Raw genomic sequence first — 22,013 nt, forward strand, 5'->3', positions numbered from 1 at the left:
CCTCCTCGCAGGTTCTGACTGCCTGAGTACAGCCACCTGATTTTACACTATTTACACTAGCGCTGTAAAATTCTTTATCGATGCCAAGGTTTTACAGCTTAATTTTAAGGCACTCAACAGTTGTGCTCAAATATATCTGAAAGATTCACTCTGGTATCCGTATGTTCTCAATTGTCAGTGAGGTTAAAACTGGCAGCTTGCTCAGCCCACTGGAAATACAACCGTAACTCTTTGGAATTAGGGCTTTTAACTCTGCTTTTCCTGATTCTTGTGCAAACCATTCAATCTGTCTTGACATGTAAACTAAAGGCAGTTTTATTTGCTGTTTATTTTGACTGTTCTTGGAAATACACTTCACTGAAACTCTGTTATTGTAAAACACCCCAAAAACCAGGTTTAGGTCTAGAAAAACAATATGAGTCTGATCGTATTAATCTTTTTCACTAGCACATCTGGCAATGATACTCTGATAATTAGCAATTATCTAAATAATACAGTAGTTAAATCTACAGACCAGTTAATATTAACTTCAAACCCAGCGAATCTTTATTACTCTTTTCCTATCAGCATTACACCACCACATTAAAGAAGAAAATATTTCTTGTTTAGCAAAGGACCTTAGCCAAATTTAATTTATAGCAATCATAATCAAATAGCTGAGGGCTTTTTTTCCCCCTAAATATTTTAAGTTAGACATAGTGGAGCAGTTAAGATTTTTATTAGGTTTTGATCTTGTGTTTTGTGAAGATTGGAGGAATTATTTTTGAGTGAGATGGATTTCCCAGGTTATCAACTACTGCACCCTCACCAACGGAAAGGTATCCTGAGAAAAATAAGGAGATTAAAAATATAATAATAAAGGTGCCAGAGCTTGCACAAATAATGCCCATTACAATTCACAGCGGGCTAATGAAAAGCCATTGTGCAACCATCCTAAAGTATGCTGGAACATTGGGAACTACTGGAGATCCCAATGGCAGAAACAATAGCAAAGTTTCTCTCCAGGGATACTTGCACAATCTGTTCCAAAATCTCACTGCGGGGTACAGACTTTTAAGAAAAGCTCAAAGCTATTAATCTGGTATAGCTGAGCCTGAAAGTTGGCTGCTCATAAGCAGCATCTATAAAAAACAAAAATAAATCCTCAAGAGATCCCAAAAATAAGTGGAGACAAGGTGTGTGTTTGTATGCCCAGACTCCTAAGAATTATTTACAGGGCCATTGCTTTGGGTTACTTTATTACACATTTGTCTACCTGCAAAGTTTTCCACATACAAGAGCTTATCTTGTAAGTGACCAACTCTTTGTAGCAATCAAAACATCACATGAGTTTCACATAACTGGGAAACATTTCTACCACCAATAAATGGCAAATGTACAAGAAAGCTGGAGAGGGATGTTGTACAAGGGCATGCAGTGATAGAATGAGAGGGAATGGCTTTATATTGGAAGGGGGAAGGTTTAGACTAGACATTAGAAAGAAATTCTTCACAATTAGGGTGAGGAGGCTCTCGCCCAGGTTGCCCAGAGAAGTGGTGGCCGCCCCATCCCTAGAGGTGTTCAAGGCCAGGTTGCATGGGGCTTGGACAACATGATCCAGTAGGAGATGTCCCTGCTCATGGCAGGGGGTTGGAACTGGATGGTCTTTGAGGTCTCTTCCAACCCAAACCATTCTACGATTCTAACACACAGTGCCACCAGCTACCCATCACAGATTTACCCTAATCCATCACCCTTTTTGCACTCAGATCTTTCAAAGGTGCAAAAGCTCCAGGAAAACACTTGGCTACAGGTGGAGCAAACCAAGAAGTATGTGGGGCTAAAGAACTCCTGCACTTTGATGCTACTCTCCTCTACTGAACGTGGGTAAGCAGAACAGGAGGAAGAAAACACCAGATGGAAAGTATTAAATGGGGAGCAGAAAATCACTGAGACTGAAGGGAAGAAGGAGAAAATGTATGTAAAGAAAGAACAAAGAGGGAAATGGGTTAAAAGAAAGAGAAAACACATGAAATCCAGAAATAACAAAGAGAAAAATAAACAGCTAAAAGGACAGGATGTAAATCCCTGCTGGTCTTGCAAAGACCATTATCAGGGACTTGCTGCTCTAGTGTCCCACATAGCGTGTCCCTGAAAAGAATGAAGGTCACCAGCACATCATAGGCAGTGGCCAGCACTGAGTCACCCATTACAACCACCAAAGAGAGGATCAATTTGTTTATCCTTGTTAACTGAAAACACAAACTAATGTGATAAGGGGATGGGCTACATCCTGCTCCCCAAGGCTTGCATTCCCCAGCTGCCTTCTCTCCCCAGTGACACGCACACGACTCTCGCGTTTTACTCTTGGATAGGCAGGGAATAATGATGAACTGCAATAAAACAAATAACTGCTTCTTGCACACGTGACATCAACTCTCTGATTTCCCAGGAGCTGCATTAGCAGGGTTTTATAAGTCAATTGCTAAAACTCAGGACAGCATTAAAAACTGACAACTGCCACTCGGTCACGTCCACATTGTCACAGTTATTGAGGCCTCTGGAGAGCGTGTCAAAGAAATAAAGCAAATTTCTTTTTTTGCTTAATTTGTGTCAATTGATTTCCTATTTTTAATTAATAATTCTAATTATGATGCAGCAAATTTACCCAACAGACACAACTAGTTTAATCAGCATGTATTGATTGGAACAGTAGAATTATCCCAATGTTCCTGACACCATCGATTTTCTGCTGTGTGACTATAAGAAAACAGAAGCTGGACTGACTCTGTTGTCAGCTCACCATGCTGATGATGCTCCCTAAGCTACGAATTGGTGCTCCTGACCTTACAAATAAAAACACAGACATTATCTGCTACTTCAGCACTTCAGAGAAGGAACCCGGTGATTAAGTTATGACACAAATAAGAGGGTTTAGTCACAGCAACAGCAGCAGGAAAATAAAGCTGGCAGACACTGATTCAAAGGGAAAAAAGCAAATGGTAAGAGAGCAGTTAGGAAAGTCTTTGTAAAACTGAGCTAAATAACGTGCTTTGAGTCCCTAATTTCTCCACACTTTACACACATGCTTAAGCGTCTATAGTAAGCACTTCAGTACATTTTTGAACCAGAGTCTTGCATTTATTCCTATTTTTTTGTTCAATAGCTCCTCCATAAAGTTGGTCAGAGGGGCCGGAGGGTGGACAGGCCGCTGGCACTCGCTCACCCCCAGCCACTGCTCACCCTGGTGTCACCATATCACTGTCCCCACCAGCATCCCATCGCTGGCAACAGTGCCCTCGGGGAGAGAAGGAAGAGGGAATTTACAGACGAGGTATAGTGTGGCCCAAGCTACTGTTTAGCCCTTTTGCTTGAACTAAAAATTCCTGGAACTGCCGGCTCATCAAGCTCCAAATTCTGCAGAAATGATGCACAAAGCTGCCTGTAGCAGCACAGAGAATTTTTAATCCTTTGTAATTTGAATGCTCCAACTTTCAAAGTGTGCAAAGGCTTTCAGGGACTTCAACTTCACTAAAAATGGTGGAGTATAAAGGTGCGGCACATAAAGTGTCTGCAATGGACTGAGCAACCCTGGCTTAGGAGTTCTCACCTCTGAGTGGCTCATTGAACAACTTATTTGCAGTAAAGAAGTCAAAAGCACTGGAATCCAGAGGAAAACAGGAACTTCTCTCCAGCAGCACAGAAACCGCACATATTAATGATGGACTGTAATGGAGACGGGTTTGAGCTAAACCTCTGGAACTGAGCTGCTCCCACATTTGTACGCAAATACAGAATGAGATTTCAATGTTGGGCCAAATGCCCTTACAGACAAAAAAGAAAAACCAATGTGGGTGCTGCCGGCTGAAGGCAAAGGGAAGGCAGAGAGATGCCACAGCTTTCACTGTAAGGAACACAGGTCAGTGTTCTCCTGCCTGAAGTGTAGGGAGGACTAGCCCGGGATTGAGACCAGGGGGGAAAGGAAAGGTACGATTTTTAAGCTGCTTGCTTCATTGCAGAGTTAATAATCAAATCATAGTCTAGTTTCCCCTTATCTGTTTTTTTTCACAATAGTTCACAATGGAAGCAGAAAAGCCTCTGTGGAAGAGGTGAAATCACTAGTAACAGAAAAATACAATTTTTCCTGTAGTTCTTAATTCGTACTAAACATTTCCAGCTTCTGCTTACTCAAACTACAATGTGTCAGTAATAAACATGTGATTATACTCCTCAGCTTTTTGGCTAAAATATTTGGAACAGTACAATTGATAGATAATTACCGTAACAGTTTTTTGTTCCCTGCCAAACCTGCAGTAAGGGCTGCCTGCCTGCCGAGTTATGTCTTTTTAAGCACGACAAGATAAGCGGTACACATCATACACTCTGAATAATGAGAAAGAGCTCCTATGGCCAGCATTTCAGAAGGGGAAACAGACTGTGGTTTGATACAAACCATATCTATTTATGTAAAATGGGATTATAATTGGAGCTACTTATCCCCGTGATATAAATAAGGCAATGAGAAATGATTGATGCACTCTGGCAATTATTGTTATACCACCTTGCAAACTACAACATAAAGATCTTTCATGTACACAATGGCTGTTTAAATTTTCATAAGATACAGAACTGCACTTCGGTAGGCAAAATATTAACGATACATTGTGGGCAATATTTATATTTAAATACAAACAATATTTAACTGAAAAATCAGAATACATGAGAGATGCGGCATGGATTTATTTAAGTGATAAATCGATCTATTTTGGAAACACACAAAAGAAAGTAAAAAATGCATTAGCCAGTTATTTTTTCACAGTGGGAAAGCACAAGCACTACACAGCACGAACTCATTGTCTCCCCAAGTATAAAAAGTGGCAGTAAGTATGCTGGCATAGATATATACCATCTTATAGTAGTCACTGTTCCTGCTTCTTTATTTCTACCTAACAGCAAAGGATAGGAGTGCAAATCCAGTTTCTGTTCATTATTATACAGAATGAATAGCAATATAAATTCTTAATAATTGTTATACCTATGGGGGAAGTAAAGCAATTCTGCTCATTTAAATGAAATGAAAGTTTTGCACTAAAGCCATTCTTCTCTTCTTCTCCAGCAATGGAACAATGCCCCTCCAGAATGTAAAATGCACTGGTTCTCTTCATCACAGCTTTCCGGAAACCTGAACAGCCAGGAAGGCTCAAAGAGGCTATTACAGAGTACAGGACTCAAACAGTGCAGAGACATCAGATGCAATAGTCCTGTTATAGATAAGTCTTCTAAAGATAGAAAAACCTGCAGAAGTCTGTCTACATGAGCAACTAACACATCATTTGTCAGAAAAGTAATGTCTAAGCTGCCTGGAAAAACACACCAAGCAGTTGCTTGTAACAGAGGAGTGTATCGAATTAAAGACCAAACCAATCAAGGCCCTCTCCGGTTATAATCTCATTTGTGCATTGACAATATTTCAGTCAATAGACTGTCATACACTCACTAAGAGTTGTACTGTAAAACTGTTGGGACCATTATATCAAATTTCATAGCTGATAGCCTACAAGGTTGGGGAGTGGAAGCACAATTCTTAATAGGGTCATTGATCAAGCCATGAATCCAGCAAAATCAAATTCTATTTCGGTGTCTCCTATAAAGAAAAATGAAAAAAAGGATTCGATTCATACGTTTCGTTATTTCTAGCAATCGTATCACACTGCCTCAGGACCATCAGTGGCCTGTTGAAATCGGCTGCAAGCTCTCCCTGTCTCTCAGAGAAGCAGGGGGCAGTGAAGGGAAGCAGGTTTGCAGCAGCCAGTTCATCACTGCGCATTTCTGGATGCAGGGGACCACATCCTGACTGTCACCACTCCACTAAGCAAATGCAAAAGCAGAAAAGGAGCCTTAGCTTACCAGGGGGCAGTCTTTCCTATTTTGTCAGTTCAGTCTATGCAGTGAGAGCTTTGCAACACATATGCTTAAAGCACACCTCCGTGTGTTTTAAGCAGGGTCAACGCAGTATCCGGGGTGGATCAGACTCTGTGCATGAGGAATGCCAGTTCCAAAGACTTCTTTCATTTATTGAGCCTTTCGGTGAGCCTGAATCAAATACAAAACCCTCAAATCATGTCATCTCGTTTCAGTTTGTATTACCAAACAACTGGGCTGTGGAATAAAGGAAGGAGCTGACTAGGGAACAGGAGTAGTTGGTCTTAAACCACAAGAACTCATTGCACTGTACATTTTTGTATTGCATTGCAGGCTTCAGAATATAATTGAACTGCTTGGGTTTTGCATTCCTTTCCATTGTAAATGCAATATTAATGAATCATATTGATCTTCCCCAAACAATAACTGGGATATGAATAAAAACTCCCTGAACTGTCCTAATTCTGCATGGATCTTCCTAACTCAGCTTTATTTAGCCACCAAGAAACAGGAAAAATTCCATAGGTAGAAGACAGTAACAAGTTGTGAAAGATGGATCAGGGCATTTTTCTTAAATCCCTGATCTGATCAGTGCACGACCTGTCCCTCTTATACCCCAGTAATCGTCTGGATACAGAGTTTAGCAACTAACTCTAATTATAGAGATGTTGAGCAGTGATTTTTTTAAAGTGAGAGTTAAGCTGAGAAGAGCGTCTTGACCAGAAGCCAGCATGCTCGATCAATTAAATCATCATAAGAGAAGAATCAGACCAAGTGGGGAATGTGGATGTGAGGCTGATCATTAGTACAACTGAACTGTCACCTCAGTGTAGTCTGGAACGTGGCCAGAGAAGTCGATTGATGGATGAATTTTGCTCAGCAGAGAGCAGTCCACAGTGAATTGCTGATAAGATCTGAAAATAAATCTTACAATATTACAAGCCAAGGTGGAATTGCAGCCTCTGCAGCCTTGCTGTAGCTCACAAGCTCAGCAGGATCTCCTGTCTACCTCAGCTCAGGAGGCTTTCCTGGTCTGAAAGAGGTTCTTCCCATGTTCCTGCGACGTTTGTGCAGTGTTACTGAAGTGTTATACATCAGCACATGAAAACTAGAAGTGGAGTGAGTTTAACAAGCCTGGAAAGATTTGGGAGAGTTTTTGTGACTCAAAGACGCTGATTCTCCCTGTAACTACTGTTTTTCCAGATGACAAATTAATATCTGCCAGTCAGAGGAAGGACAGATTTACTGGAACCACTGCATTTCAAAGCAAAAAGGCAACAGTGGGATATAAGGAATATAAGGATTAAGCGGTCTGGCTAGTTGGTTTCTGAGTTCATAGAGGCTACAATTACTGACCTGCAGAGGACATATAAAGACAAGATGAATGTCAGATAGATGACCGATAACAGTTTCTTTACTGTGTTAATCTGTTTAGGTCCTCAGTATATAGGGGCATTCTGGCTTAGGCTCCTTCATCAGAAAGAGAGACAAAGAATCTACCAACACTCTTGGCACGTGGCACCAAATCCTAAACAGGGAGTGGAAAATTCATTGTGAATCCAATAGGTGCCCACAAAGTCTTATGAAGAGGAGGCCTGCATTGCTGTTAATGATCCTCTGGCTTGCAAGCTACAAAAATCAGTGTATAATTCATGAGAAGATAAGTGAAGTTCCTTCATTCCTCACACAGAAAGGAAGATTTGTGCTGTAAAAGATACTAGGCTTATTGAGTATTACACAACCAGGGGAATGACCTTACAAATGACTATAAAAATCATCATTTAACTCCTGTGAAAGCTCAAAGACTCCCAGATCTGTGCTGTTCTGAAAAGGCATCAGCTGGGAGAGTTAAATGTCTCTTTTTGACACTTAACTGCAAGCAGATGTTTATTGGAATAGGACACCCAAACAGAGATATTTTTTTGCCCCAAAACTGTGTCTTAGATAAGATTTAAACTGGGTGATTTCTGTGTGGCACAGACAAAGCTCCCACATTCCCCTTCATAGTATTCTAATTAAGACTGTGGGTAGTGAGCAGGCTTTTTATAACTTGTAAAACCCATAAATCAAAGCCATTTATACAGCTGCCCACTAAACCTCACACCCTTTTAAAGACGTGGTGAGATCTTCCCAAACCATTCCACTATTTCTGTTCTGAGAGTTTTCAGTGTTGGTGATAGATTAGAGCAACCTGAGAGCAAGGAGAAGAGAATCTAACTTGTCCAAGACACCTGAGCTAGTACGAGAAGGAGAAGCAAAAGAGAGTCCTCATGGGTATGTGTCTCCCTTAAGGACTGTCCTGAAGCTGCAAGGGGAGAGAATGGTTTGTGGCATGCAGATGCACAGGGCTGCAACGCCCAAAGGAAACCTCACTAAATAAATTAAAATCTGTTCACTGACCTAAGCTGGCTCTCTGTTAAAACCCAAACATTGAACAGAGTTCAGCCACAGGGCAATGAGGAGCTGATTTTTTTATGGAAATCATGCTGGGCTTCCTTCTGCACTTTCGTGGTGTCAAAGCATTTGTGCCTCCTCTGGTAGAATCATAGAATGTGTTGGGTTGGAAGGGACCTTAAAGCCCACACAGTTCCAATCCCCTGCCATGGGTAGAGACACCTCCCACTGGATCAGGGGCTCAAAACCCCATCCAACGTGGCCTTGAACACCTCCAGAGATGGGACACTCACAACTGCTCTGGGCAACCTGTGCCAGGGCCTCACCACTCTCACAGGAAAGCATCACTCCCTAATACCTAATCTAAATCTCCCCACTTTCAGCTTAAAACTATACCCCCTCATCCTATCCCTGTACCCCTTGATCAAAAGCCCCTCCTCAGCTTTCCTGGAGCCCCTTTCGCTACTGGAAGGCTACTAGAAGTTCTCCACAGAGCCTTCTCCAGGCTCTCATGCTGCCCTCTCGCTTCTGAGCGAAACCTCTTCAGCAGAAAAGGTATCACATTTGTTCCTCATCAATCTGCTCCTTAGAAATGCTCCTTAGCTGCAGCAGATGAGACACTTGGCAGCGGGGAGGCAGCAGGTGCGCTGAATGCTGCTCTCCGCAGCCCTCACACCGCCTGCTCTGCCTCCTCAGCTGTAACCGCACTGGCAAACCAACCAGCGTGCCGGGCCAATATCGGTGTGCGACTGCCCACAGTACCTGGATGATATCATACTGCTCGGCCAGACTGAAATAGTCCTTCTCCAAATCATGTCCAGGCACCAGGCAGGCGTTAGCAGAGCCCAGGGACTCACACCAGCGGGCAGGCTGCACGCAGCCCATTTCTCTGAGAGAATGTGATATTTGGGCTGTATGGCCATGACCGAGGCTGTGCCAGTTAACTTCAGGGTCAGGAAATCACTTGGCCCAACAACATACCTGCCGTTTCCTTGGATCTCTCCACCTGGCAAACCCTGTCATCTCCTGCCTCACACCCAGATCTTTTGGTTCTTTGAGCCTAGGTCAGGAAAATGCCTACAAAAACCAGCATAACTCTTGCAAGAGACTACAAAGGGAAATTTCATCATCCTTCCAGAAAAATTAAAATCATTTGTCAGATGGTTTCGATCTCTGTATGAATGCTGCGTCCTCATCCATACTCACCACTTTGCCAGGTTTCGTCACTCACAAATTGTATCTGCAGTGATTTTATATTTACTTGTAGATCATTAATGCAAATATTGATAGGAATGAATGTAATACCAGAAGCTTACCAAAAATATATTTGATGATTGTTCTACACTGACAGCTGCTTATTTGAGATGCTATTTAGCTCATTTTCAATTTTAATGCAAGTCATTGATACTTGCACAGTGCTCATTTTACTACTGAGAATATCAAACATGTTACAAAAATTCATTATATTCGCACAGCTGCCGTAGTTAAACCAGCAACCAAATCTGTGATCTCACCAAGCAATGAAATTAGTGTGTAGAATGACCAATTTATTGTGAAAAAAATAAACCTCATTTTAATTCCTATCTTTTAATTTTTCACTGATGGAATCCAATTAGCGCCATAATTTATTGTTTTCCCTCCTGGAGTTAGCAATGTCTTGTCCAAAATCTGCTTAGGAATGTGAAAACATGCAAAGTTTCATTTGTTTTTTATAAAAGACGTTTTCTAAAATTAGAGGGCACTCCAGAGGAAAAAGACTGAGAACTCACAACAGAGGCATCCAGAACAGTGACTTAGTTGCTGGGCTGGCATATCAAGAAAGCCCAGGGGGAAGAAGGAATATCTGAGTCATCCTCAAAACTTTCCCTTTTCCAGGTCTCAAGCACAAATCAAAGAGCACTAGGGAATTGTTCACACGCTGCTTCGACACGGGCAGAGATTGATTTGAAGCTGTACTACGTTACTCAGGCTCCTGCTCCGCAGCAGGGCTGTGGGAGGGCCAGGCAGCCCTCCCTGCTCCACGGGCAGGGCAGAGAATTCATAGCGTGGGTCACCACCAGCGGCATTAGCAGCAAAGAGCTATTGCTTTTTTCATCAGTTCCCTCTCACTCTATCCTGTTCTCACAAAGGAATATGATTAAGATCTAAGTTGTTTAGATGAATTTTTAATATCTCCTGATCAAAAGTGGAAGCTTAAATAGCATGTAAGAAACGCCTTTGATATCAAAGAGAGAAAAAGAAGAACAAATAGTTTAATTTGCTTCTTGTCTTCTTGGCTTGTGACTTGGAAGCAGATGTTCGTCCGCAAACACAAAAAAAGCCACCTTCAGTCTAAGTCTGAGCACATGCTGCATGGTTTGGAGAGAAGATGTACAGTGAAGACCACATCATGCTTCCTGCTTGTAGAGTCACAGGCAACACCCAGTGGGAACTGCCTGAACGTGGCACCAAAAGCAAAGGGAATAGAGATCTTTAAAAGGAACAAAGGACTAGAAGTAACTCAGACTCATAAAATCTGCGTAAGTTTCCTATTTCTAGCATATCCACAGATCTGAAAAATAGGAAAAATGCAGCTTGAGTATCATACTAAGATATTAACGATGAACTTAAGAGATAAGCAAGGGATGTTAAAAGAAAGGGGCTGGTTTCTGCATGTTAAATGGGTGAGATCACGACCCAGCACATGCAAAATCCTTTAATACTCATAAATAGAGGAAAAGGACTTCTCGTTTCATCGAAATTCAAAAAGAATGAAATATCAGGTTTTCAAGAGGGTTTTGATTCTTTTTGGTCTGTGTATGTGTTGAGGAATGAGAGATGATAGCTGAGTTGCAGGAACCCATGCCAGACACCAGAGAACAGCCCAGTCAGCAAGGAATCAAACAAGGATGTGGGATGTTTCACACCTTCTCTTTGACGCATAACCTGAGGGAAACGGTCCTTTGTAGCCAATCCCATCAACCTTCCATCTTCTCCAGGAAGAGGCAAACTACTTGCCAGCAAAACCTCCCAGTCCTCCTAAATCGATTCCAAAGCAGGCAGTGAGTTAAACTGCATGGAAGGAGTGAACCACCTTGTCTCACTATTGCCCAGGAAGAGAACTGGCACAAACGCAGGCACAGGCTGAGAGCTGTCAAAGAGCCAACCCGCTCTCTCCCCTTCAACCATGGAATCATCACAGATGGACCTCAGCATAGATTCCAGTATTTTCTGTAGGGTTACAGTTTTTAAAATGCTTTTTATATATTTAATCTCCGCTTCTTCTATAAGAACCTCAGGCAGACCCCCAGAAAGGCTTGCCCACACTTTGTGATGAAGATGGAAGATGACGGGGGAGCAGAGTATGAATATTAATAAGCAAAAATACTTAAAGTTTGGCTACCAATCTGGCATGCCTGATCCCACAGAAAGACACTTCTTGAACTCCTACCATTTAAAAGCCTGTTCATGTAGGCATGGCTGGTGACCCAGCCCACACAGGCATGAGGTACATATGCACATACACACATCCCAATGAATTCCAAACAGTTATCCCTCTGGCTCCAATTCTGTGGACACCGAAAGGTGTCATGGGGACATTTGTATGGAGTAGGGTCCAAGTATACCTCCTGCACCCGCGTCAGACCTCGTCACAGCAAGTGCATTCATCATCATACCATGTTATAGGCCAAATACCTCTCCCATGTTTTTGCTTCTAAATATATTCAAATTTCATACGGGAAATGGAAACATTTTAAAATGTCTCTCTGTGCTTAGACTTGTATTGGTAGGTCAGAATTTGCTATGCATTAACTGAGCACAAGCTGGAGGCAAAATCTGGCCCTTCATACAATGGGATACTTTTGGCATTGGGCCCAGATAAGGACAAAAACCCAATTGTCTGAATTTAATCAATCGGTGTTATTTGGCAGTGCAAGAATTCTTTATGCAGGTATTTATTTGTCCCAGCAATAACAAGAATATTGGAATTTATATCCAGGAGATAAGAGACCACCTTGTCACTCAAGCACTGCTAACGAGGGAATTGCTGTTTGGTACAGACACATAAATGCCAAATTCTTAGTCCGGTTATTACTGTAAATTCCATTTTTACAACCTCTCATTTTTAAAACGGTATCTTAATGGATTTTTAATTACATTTTTCAATGACATTTAAATCCACGTGCTTTGTAAACATACCCACATATGTGACAAAACACATTAAAGGAGAAAACACCAATACATTGGAGGTACTGTCTTCCCAGACTGCACTAAGAAGAAATTCTAGTGCTCTTCTTAGATGTTTTGCATAAGGAAGCGAGAACAAATTCACTCTGGGTATCAGTGGGTGCAGTTCTACCACAGGCAGCTGATGCCAGCTAATTTGGTGCTCAGACTATTAATGATGCACATCACCAGCCCATCAGCACAGAGGCACACTGCTCCTTCCCAACAGTCATGGAAACGCAATGGAAGGTGTGTAAAACAGTCACGGTCAGGTCACCAGCTCAACCAGTCCCAGGGTGATTCAAAGCAACTTCTAATACCCCTCAGCTCAAAGCACTGGGGAGTCAGAGGCTGCTGAAAATAATATTCTGCAATATTTTTCACTTATGCAGTGTATGGTATTTATTACAAGGGGCAAAATCCAATGCCAAAGTATGATTTATCCCGAAACATAAATACCACGAAGATTATTTAATGAGTGAGTCACAGCTATCTAACATAGATCTAGAGAGCAGACTAAACCTTAGGAAAGGTAAGGGCCTTTTACAGCTGAAGCTGAGAGACATGCTCAAGGAAATGTGAGTGGTGTTACTTGGCTTTTGTCTAAACAGGGAGTGAGAAAAAGCTGAGGGAGAATTTTCAAGTCTGGGCCCTGAGTGATTATCCAAGGTGGAATCTGGCCAGGTCATATCAACCAAGTGCTGGTTTAACATGAAGCACCACAAGGTCTCTACTGATCAGAAGTAGTCAGGACACCTCTTTTACCTCAGGAACACTGTGGTACAGAACAGTAGAAGGCAATGCATCTCATGGCTCCAGTGTGGTGTTTTGGAGGTGTCAGCACAGCCTGAGCATCAGACAAGACTGCAGCACACAGTGCAGCGTTAGAAGACACTGAACTATAAATTGCATCCATCCAATTGCCTAAAACACAGGTTTGGGATGCATTTAAAATGTTAAACCAGTTAGTAATAGCAAACAACAAAATCCTGGGAAGCCTCAAGCACTGCATGGAACTACTCAAATCCCTTGAGCTTCTGGCTCATTATCACCCAGGTCTTGGGTTCAGGTGATTAAGTGTCCTTCAAGAGAGAAACCATGCATCAGAGGGAAAGGCTGGAACCAGCACCCTTGGATCCCACCACCCAGGGCAGCCCCCGTTAGCCATCAGGTTTGTTGGAAGCCACTCACTGTTGTTGTTGCTGTTCCCACTAGTCTCTGCCGGTGCGGTGCTGTGCTCCCCCAGCCCTTCAGAGGTGGCCCTTCCTGACACGGAATGGGGAGAAAAAGGGAGGAGATGAAACAAAGGAAGGGAAGAAGGGGACATGGGAGGGTAAAAGAAGGGAAAGGGAGCACCGAACTCTTCCAAATCCTTGTTAAACAGATACAGGGAGCACACACAGGGCCTGCGGATGGCAGCTCTGCACTGGCCCTCCCTGGCTCCTGGTCAGGCAAGAAGCTGTTTAAGATGAAAACAGGGTCAGGCAAGGGCTTCAGAGCAGGCATGGGGGGTTGCAGCCTGTCCTTAAGCTGTAGTCACAGGCAGTTGGCAATTTCAGCTAACCTGCACTACAGAAACTGTCTTCCTCTTTTCTTTTCCATTGAAAATACCACTTTTTACTGAAAAAAATTCAGATTTCTAACCCCAAAACTCAATTTATTTTTTTACAATAGGCCAATATTTTTCTGGCAGAAGTGCTTTTCCCACCAATATTCAATTCCCCATAGAAAGAAAATTATGACATTTTTTGTAAATTACTGCTTTAGATATATTTCATGGAAAACCAAAGTGATAATTTGAAAAAAAAATCACTTCGTGTGCATTTCTGAGAATACTGCATAACCTCATTGAAGGCAGCAGGATAACAAAAGGTGAAAACCTGCACATTTTTCACTCCAACTTGCATTTGCTGACAGTTCACCCATACCTTTGAGATGGCCAGGATGTCACATTGTTATTAGTAGACTGTGATTTCATTAGCAGTTACACAAGTAGCAGAAAACACTGGGATACCAAAGTATAGCGTTTATCCAATTCAAAGCTTAATAATTATGGCAGAGGCATAGTGCTTTTGTTGTGGAAGGACCTGCTTTCTTTATGTTGTGGAACTCATCAAACCCACAGGACTGGGGAATGACCATATTGATCTTGGATAAGATTCGTTCCTGTGCAGAGATCCAGCACAAGCCACTACATGATGGAAATTTTGTCTAAGCTCCATCCTGGGGAATAAAGCCGCACGCAAATCATGCGATCTTGTTACAATACTGCTCAGTTCCTAAATACTGCTGCTCCTGAGTAGGCTATAAAATTCTCTCAGAGATTACCCAAATAATCCCCGTTCTGCAAAGAGAGAGACAGACACAATGAAAGGAGCTGTGACTGCCCAAGGTCACCCAGCAGGGAAGGAGAAGCGCTGTGATACATCCAGATGCCCGAGTAGAGATCCATCATCTGTCCATGGCCCTTACATGTGCTACAAACACAGTCAGTGACAGCATCTGCCCCACAAAATAGCTTCTCTAAAATGCACCTTGTGAAGTCTGCTTGCACAACGGGAGCTGAGCGTTCATCACAGAAACATTCATTAATTCATGTCATTTAATTTCAATGAAACCTGGTTTGATTAGGTGTTGTATATTTTCTGCATAGATGACTAACACTCTCTTGATTTTTTTCCTGTGGATACATGTTTTAAACACTTCTTTTCCTTTCAGCAGCAGCTTTTGCTCACCTGTACTTCCTCCCAGGCCTTCCAGCACCTGAAGGCAGCCTACAAGAAAGCTGGGGAGGGACTTTTTACAAGGGTCTGTAGTGACAGGATGAGGGAGAATGGCTTTAAATTGGAAGGGAGAACATTTAGATCAGACATTAGAAAGAAATTCTTTGTGATTAGGGTGGGGAGGCCCTGGCCCAGTTGCTCACAGAAGCTGTGGCTGCCCCATCCCTGGAGGTGTTCAAGGCCAGGCTGGATGGGGCTTTGATCCCCCTGATCCAGTGGGAGGTGTCCCTGCCCATGGCAGGGGGTGGGAATTGGATGGGCTTTGAGGTCCCTTCCAATCCAAACCATTCTATGACTCTATGGCATCTGAGGAAAAGGAATGTAACTGGCATCCCCTTCCACCCCTTAACGAACCTAGCGCTCAGATTACTGCCATGATGTGAAGACTGGTAAAATATCTTTGCTGACAGTTTTAAAACTTCCAGAACACAGAAATTAGGCAAAAATGAACTGGAAATCTTGGAAACAGATTTCAACAGTCAGCAATGCACAATCACTTCATTAACTAACACTGAAAAAGTGCAAGTGCTGCCTTTCACATGTGTCACAAACCCTTAAGAACAATAGAAGTGTTCATTAACAGACTTACGAGGGGAAAAAAGGCTAAACCCAGGTGCAGTGCATGCTGCACTCCAGTGTCTCAGCAAAAGCTGGCTGTAAAATTGCATAAATTCTGGATATATTTTAGGGAACTACAAGTGTATGCTTTAAGATCAATTCATTCCTGAACTTACGCTGATGCTCAAAACAGCAATGGGAAAACAGTGCTCCAAAGGTTTCTTGCAGCAAGGATGAAAATCCTTCTCTCATCACAAGCTGTCCGTCTTGTTTTCTGGGGAAGTGAATATACTGTTTCACTGGGGATTTAACAATTCTTTGTTGTTTCTTTCTAAATTAACATATATACACCCGTATGTACGAACGGTTACTGTTTTAGTTGGCCGTAAAGTGTCCAGGTGGCCATTTAAAAATGCAATTGCACACCCAATTGCATAACCATGAATATTCATATACAAACTGCAATTACATGTGCACATTCATTTTGCACGTGCAGTCTTCATTTTACCATTCTTAATGGCCAAAACACAAAAGGCTTCAAAATAGAAGTGAACTGTTGGGCTCTGGTTTGCAAACTGCCTGCTCAAAGGCCAAACACTAACAAAGACACTGGTCCAAGGAAACGTGCAGTTCAGCTACGAACAGCTAAAGCAAACTAATGCAGATCCCAGCCTCGCTTTCCCAGTCCTTGAGCACTCAGTGTCCCACAGGTTTCCATTTCATTGTGCACATAACTACAAGACAACAATTCAACAACCAACTTAACAACAAACCTTTGAGAGGATTTTGGAATTCAGGTTGGCCTAACAGCAGGTAACTGTGAGAAATCCACTTCTCTTCAGATGGATGAAGTAATAGAAATGCAAGGTAGAACTGAAAAGAATCAATTTGTCATGACCAGTAAAAGAGAACTGAAGCTTATGTTTTCATTTCTGCTACCTAAACTGGTAAAGCACTTCATAAGCTGACATTTATTGATCATGTAGCCTCAAAACAATACCGGTGACGTTTGGAGTCCATACAGGTAAAAGATGTGCATTAAACACAACAGGAAAGTTCCTAAAATTCCTTTTGATAGCAGAAAGAAAAGAGAAATGAGCTCCATGTAGAGACCAGACTTGTGCACGGGAAGAACACAGACACTTGTACCAGCCAGAAAGTGTTCGGATTTTGCTATTACATGGCTTTTTCTTTCATGGCAGATAACCATTTTGGGATGCAGAGTGGATGGTGTGCCTGTTAATGTCAGTGGCCTCAATCATGCAATCCTTAACCAAGCAGAAATCCCTGCAGCTTCGCCTATATAGGAATTACAGACTTAGTTATAGGTCTTCTGGTGCAGATTTGACCCCTGCTGCCTCCCTGCTGCAATAAAATTCCTAAACCCTTTTGGATCATTACTTCTTCAACTTGCCAGAGGGCATGGGAGTGCAACATTTATGGGCTTGCTTTCTGTTTTTAACCAAGAGGTAAGGCTTCATCCAGTGACTGTACTAGGCAAGACACAGCAAGAGAAATAATCTAAACCAGAGGCAGCGCCAGTAAGGATTGCTTGTCCCAGAATAAATCGCTGTTTCCACCAACTTTGCCCCCATATGGAACAACAACTTGCCAGAATTTCTTAAGCCATTGCCTGTGTGTCCTTCTTTAGAACATAAAATAAGTTTCCTTAATGTTGTAAAAAGACTATTAGGATTGTTTATTCTAAGCTCTGAAATATGTACCCAGTTCTCTATCTGCTTCCATGTCTCTCTGTGCAGTGTTAACCAGAAAAGATATCAAACCACAACTAGGAAACTCCAAGCACTGCAGTGACTGAGTTGCTTTTCACGGCATTTATTATCTCACTGCTTGCTTTTGAGAATTGGATTTCCAACATAATTCTCTTTTTAACCTACAACATTAGGTGAAAATATTAATCATGTTCACTGGCAGACAATGTCTATTTATCAGAGACAAGCACACTAAAAGCCATACCCTGCTAAATTCCGAGTTTGCAATTCACTAACTCACATAATTCAGCATTAGAGGGGATGGAACAGACATCCAGGAGACTTTGTGCCGAATTATTTGGACATAGCCTGTATGTGAACGTACAGGAGACCAACGCAGAGCAAACCATGTTGTGTGTTTGGGTGACAAGCAGAACACCAGTGGAGTCCCTCACAATGCACAAAGGGAGTAGTAGACAGGGCACAGAGAAAGAGGAGGATGCAAATATATCTGTTATGAAACCCAAATAAGGTGAGCTGTCCACACGGATATACCCATTAAATTTGTTTCTTGAAATGAGATTATGTGTAGACGAACACATACACGAATGAGGTTAAGTGTAGGTGGAGAGGGAAGGAGACCACAAGTGATTCCAAGGATGAGACAGACATCATTGTCAAGAACAGGCAACAGGAACAGGAGGGTGAGGGCAGGTTTGGAGGCTTGGCCAAGAGAGAAGCACTATGCCAGAATGATAGGTCTGCAACTGCACTGCAGAAAAGAAGGCCCAGACAGCCCTTGGGCTGTGCACTGTGAGCCGGAGGGCAGCTCGCACATTCATGTTTGTGAAAAGGGACCCAGAGTTTAACAGAGATTAAAAGTCTTTCCAAAAGAGAAAAAGAAGGAAGAGGAACAATCCAGGCAAAAGCAAAGTTGCTCCCAAACGGCAGCAATGGCTTCTGATTAAGGAAATGCTTCAAAGGGGAAGCGTTCAAGTAAGAAGACAGTATCTATCTGTCCACCTCTCTACACATACATAGACTCTCATAATCATCCATAACTTGAGATAGACAGCTGTGAGTACATCCAATGTGCATCCCCACGCACACAGACACAGGTGCACATATAAAGACACATAAATATACAGATTATTAAACTATTACATACACATGTACAAAACATGTAAAACATACAGATGAAATATAAGCTATAGATACACCTTATTAATATGCACGGAATGCGTACTGTTTAGTCAGAACTGAAATATCCAGATGTACGTCTGTGCACTCAGATACAAGATGCCAGCATGGAAAATATTCCAAACTTCTTGACGTGTATACAAGTACTCCTACAACATTAGTGGCCTGCATGTATACAAAGGTCATGATTTAGACTGAACTTAAAATCTCCATGAAACCAACAACAAATGAGTATCTCCTGGATACTCATTTTCCAGGAAAAAAAAGAAGCAGCAAATGTTTAAAATTGCACCAGGAGAACCTAATTACAAACTAATCTCAATGCATTATCATCCTGTGGTTGTTTGGCCTCAATCTTGAAGTAATGACTGGATGGGGCTTCAGGCACTAAGTGGTCTGTGGAAGTTGCTGTGTATCGAAACCACCTCAAGACAGCTGAAAGTATTCCTCACTGAAATCCATCCAAATGTTTTGATAATGACAAGTGCCAGACAGCATTAGAGTTCTTTATTCAACGTGTTTTATTTACCTAATTTCAATAGGCAATAATAATTTTATAATAAATGGGGAAAAATAAGGGGTTTTGTTGTCTTTGTTCAGATTTCTCAGTGTGAGAGAGCAACATGTGTCTAATTTTTCCTATATCCCGGAACAGCCTGAAATGACAGATTGTCCATAATCTGTTATAAAATCTCAGTGCCAGCACATGACAATAGACAGCACCATGGAGCGTCCTGGTTATCTCAAAGGGAATAATTTAACATTAACCAATAGCAAAAGAGTGACCCAGTTTGGAGAGGCCTGGAAAGAGATACATTGCTGGTGGCTCCAACCATGTGTGGCTACATGCAGGCACAGTTAAAAGGCAGATTAATAGGCAGTCAGGTGTGAGGAAAAAAGCCAAGGAGCCCTACTGTGGAACACACGGCATTTATCCTATTTTGTAAAGCACTTTATGAATTAACCTAGGCCGGTCTTTTTAAATAGTGAGCATCCAAAGATTCACACCAGCGTTTCTCCAGCCTGATCTGTATTCCAAACCAGTACCGCTCACATAAATCTCAGCGCTGTTTTTTACTAGAGAGTGAAAGGGGAAAAAGAAAAGCTGCCGTTAAATCAATAGGCTGCATTGCACAGCACAGTATATGAAATTAATAGTGCTGTGCTTATCATTTGTGCTGCCACCAACTAATACCTTGCACTTCATTATCCTCTGTAATATGGTTACAATAATAGAGGACGACAAATAAGAACTGTGATCTTTCTACCGGCCAGCCTTTACGCGCAGGGTGAGTTCTCATTCATATGCATCTATTTAGATGAATAAGATGTACCAGATTACACACTGACTTTAAAGGTTTAATAGAAGCGGTGATGGAGAGCTGCCTTAGGAAATGCTTTCACGGCACACGTTTGGGATCTAGCACAAAAAAGTCTTTACTGCTGCTTTTGTACTCACCACGGTCTCCCTTAGCTCTCCCCGCATTTAAGTCAGCAATGCTGGCAAAGAGAAAACCTCATCCCTGTGAAATCCCTACCTTGCCTCCTGTCTTCCCTGAGTCAGGTCGAGCAGTCATTCACACACCAGAGAGGTGGTCTGATTCTTTTGATGTTAAATTAGGCATTGTAACTAATAAAACTGCCAACATTGATTATCAAGCAGAAACAGGCAATGAACAATATGGATAGGAGAAAAGACTTTGGGCTTTGGCAAGAAAGGATAAAAGTATCTCATCATTAATGTGTGTCCTAGTTAAGGAAAACCCTTTGTTGCAGCAAAAAAGAGGAGCTGTAGAAAATCTGAATGAAAAATCCAGTGGCCGCATTACAGCCACCGGTTTCTGGTGGCATTCAGAAGGAAAGAGGAGTTTTCCAGTCCTCATCTGCTGTTTCTAAATTCTCTGCAAGAGGTCAGTTTTCCCCGTTAGATGTAAAGGATGTGCACAGTACCAGAAGGAAGGAGAGAATGGAGAAGACATCATTACAAAGTCTTTAATTATGCTAATGATCCTCAAAAATATCAGTGTTCCTATGCAGAGGCACATGGGCTTTACGAGACGCTGCAATGAAAATGCGGAAGTTTCACTAATCGAATGAATGCATCAACAATTACATTTCTTTAATCCCACGGTAGCCTCACAAGTAAGATTCTCAAAGTCAGTGTTTATCCTAGACATACACACCATTCATAAATACTACTAACAGCTGCAATGAATAGTCTACAATGAAAGACATAATTACATTAAGGCATGCATATGGGTAATTAAAGAGATCCACAGGTGAAGAAGCATAAAAAAAGGATAACAAAGAAAAATGGTGCTGAACCACTTCTTTTCCAAAGCCTTCCCCACCAAATTTGAGGTAAGTAATTGCCCAATATGTACTGTTCGACAGCCAATCCATAATACCGGCTGCGAGGGAGTTTCCACTCCTACCCCATGCTGAGCTCTCCTTTACACTCCTGCATTTTTCTGACACCTTCTGGAGATTTTTTTTCTTTCTTTGTTTTGTGTTAGGGACACAAGATGCTGGTTTTGTTTCTGTTTGGTTACAAACTAGTTATGATAAAGAATCTCTCTTAGAAACTAGGACAAGACAAGCGTCCACAATTACATGAAAGCTAGCTCTCAGTATTTAAGGACCACAACAGCACATAAAATAAATCTAACCACGACCATGAATCAATGTCTTATTTGTACGATTTCAAACGCTCTGCTAGTTAATGATGTTTTGAATTGGTTTATGATTATTATAACCTCTCTGATAGTTAAATTGATCAAATAATCATTGCTGTGGTATGTCAGATATCCATCTTTACAAAGATGGCGCTTTCCTTGCATACTGCTAAAGAAAAACAGCATTTCTTTATTATGTACATGATTAGTTAAGTCTTAATATTCTAGAAATGGGGTGAAATAGTGCCTTGGAGGTAATAGCTAAATATTATTGCATATGTTTACAGAGTTTCTATTTTTCTTACATGGAAAAAGATACAATACTACACTGCACCCCATTATGTGGTCAATGGTGTGTAGTGACTGCAGCACTACTTCATACTAGGCATGGGCATACACTTCTAGAAACCATTCTGCACTTTTTTCTTCACAACTATACTGCATCATGCTCATTTTGCTTTTTAACTTTATTAAACCAGGCTTTCAGAAGCTTTTCTGCATCTGTGTGGATAGCGGCTTTCCCGTGAACAGCATTAAAAGGAACTACTTGTCTTAGCACTGCATTGACATTATCCTGGGAAATT

The 22,013-nt window shown here is 41.8% G+C and overlaps 1 protein-coding gene across 10 annotated transcripts in view; it reads right to left on the reverse strand.

Moving 5' to 3' along the window:
• Positions 1-22,013, reverse strand: part of MEGF11 (multiple EGF like domains 11) — a 291,395-nt gene that overhangs the window by 117,691 nt on the left and 151,691 nt on the right. For 8 of the 10 annotated variants that reach the window (XM_054077403.1, XM_054077409.1, XM_054077407.1 and 5 more), the window contains one exon: positions 13,693-13,767. The exons of the other annotated variants lie outside the window; for them this stretch is intronic. In XM_054077403.1, the coding sequence (XP_053933378.1) occupies positions 13,693-13,767 (75 nt within the window). The remainder of the gene's footprint in view (positions 1-13,692; positions 13,768-22,013) is intronic. 10 annotated transcript variants of the gene reach the window in all.

The sequence above is a fragment of the Cuculus canorus genome, chromosome 12 (assembly GCF_017976375.1).
Source record: "Cuculus canorus isolate bCucCan1 chromosome 12, bCucCan1.pri, whole genome shotgun sequence".
Lineage (NCBI taxonomy): Eukaryota > Metazoa > Chordata > Aves > Cuculiformes > Cuculidae > Cuculus > Cuculus canorus.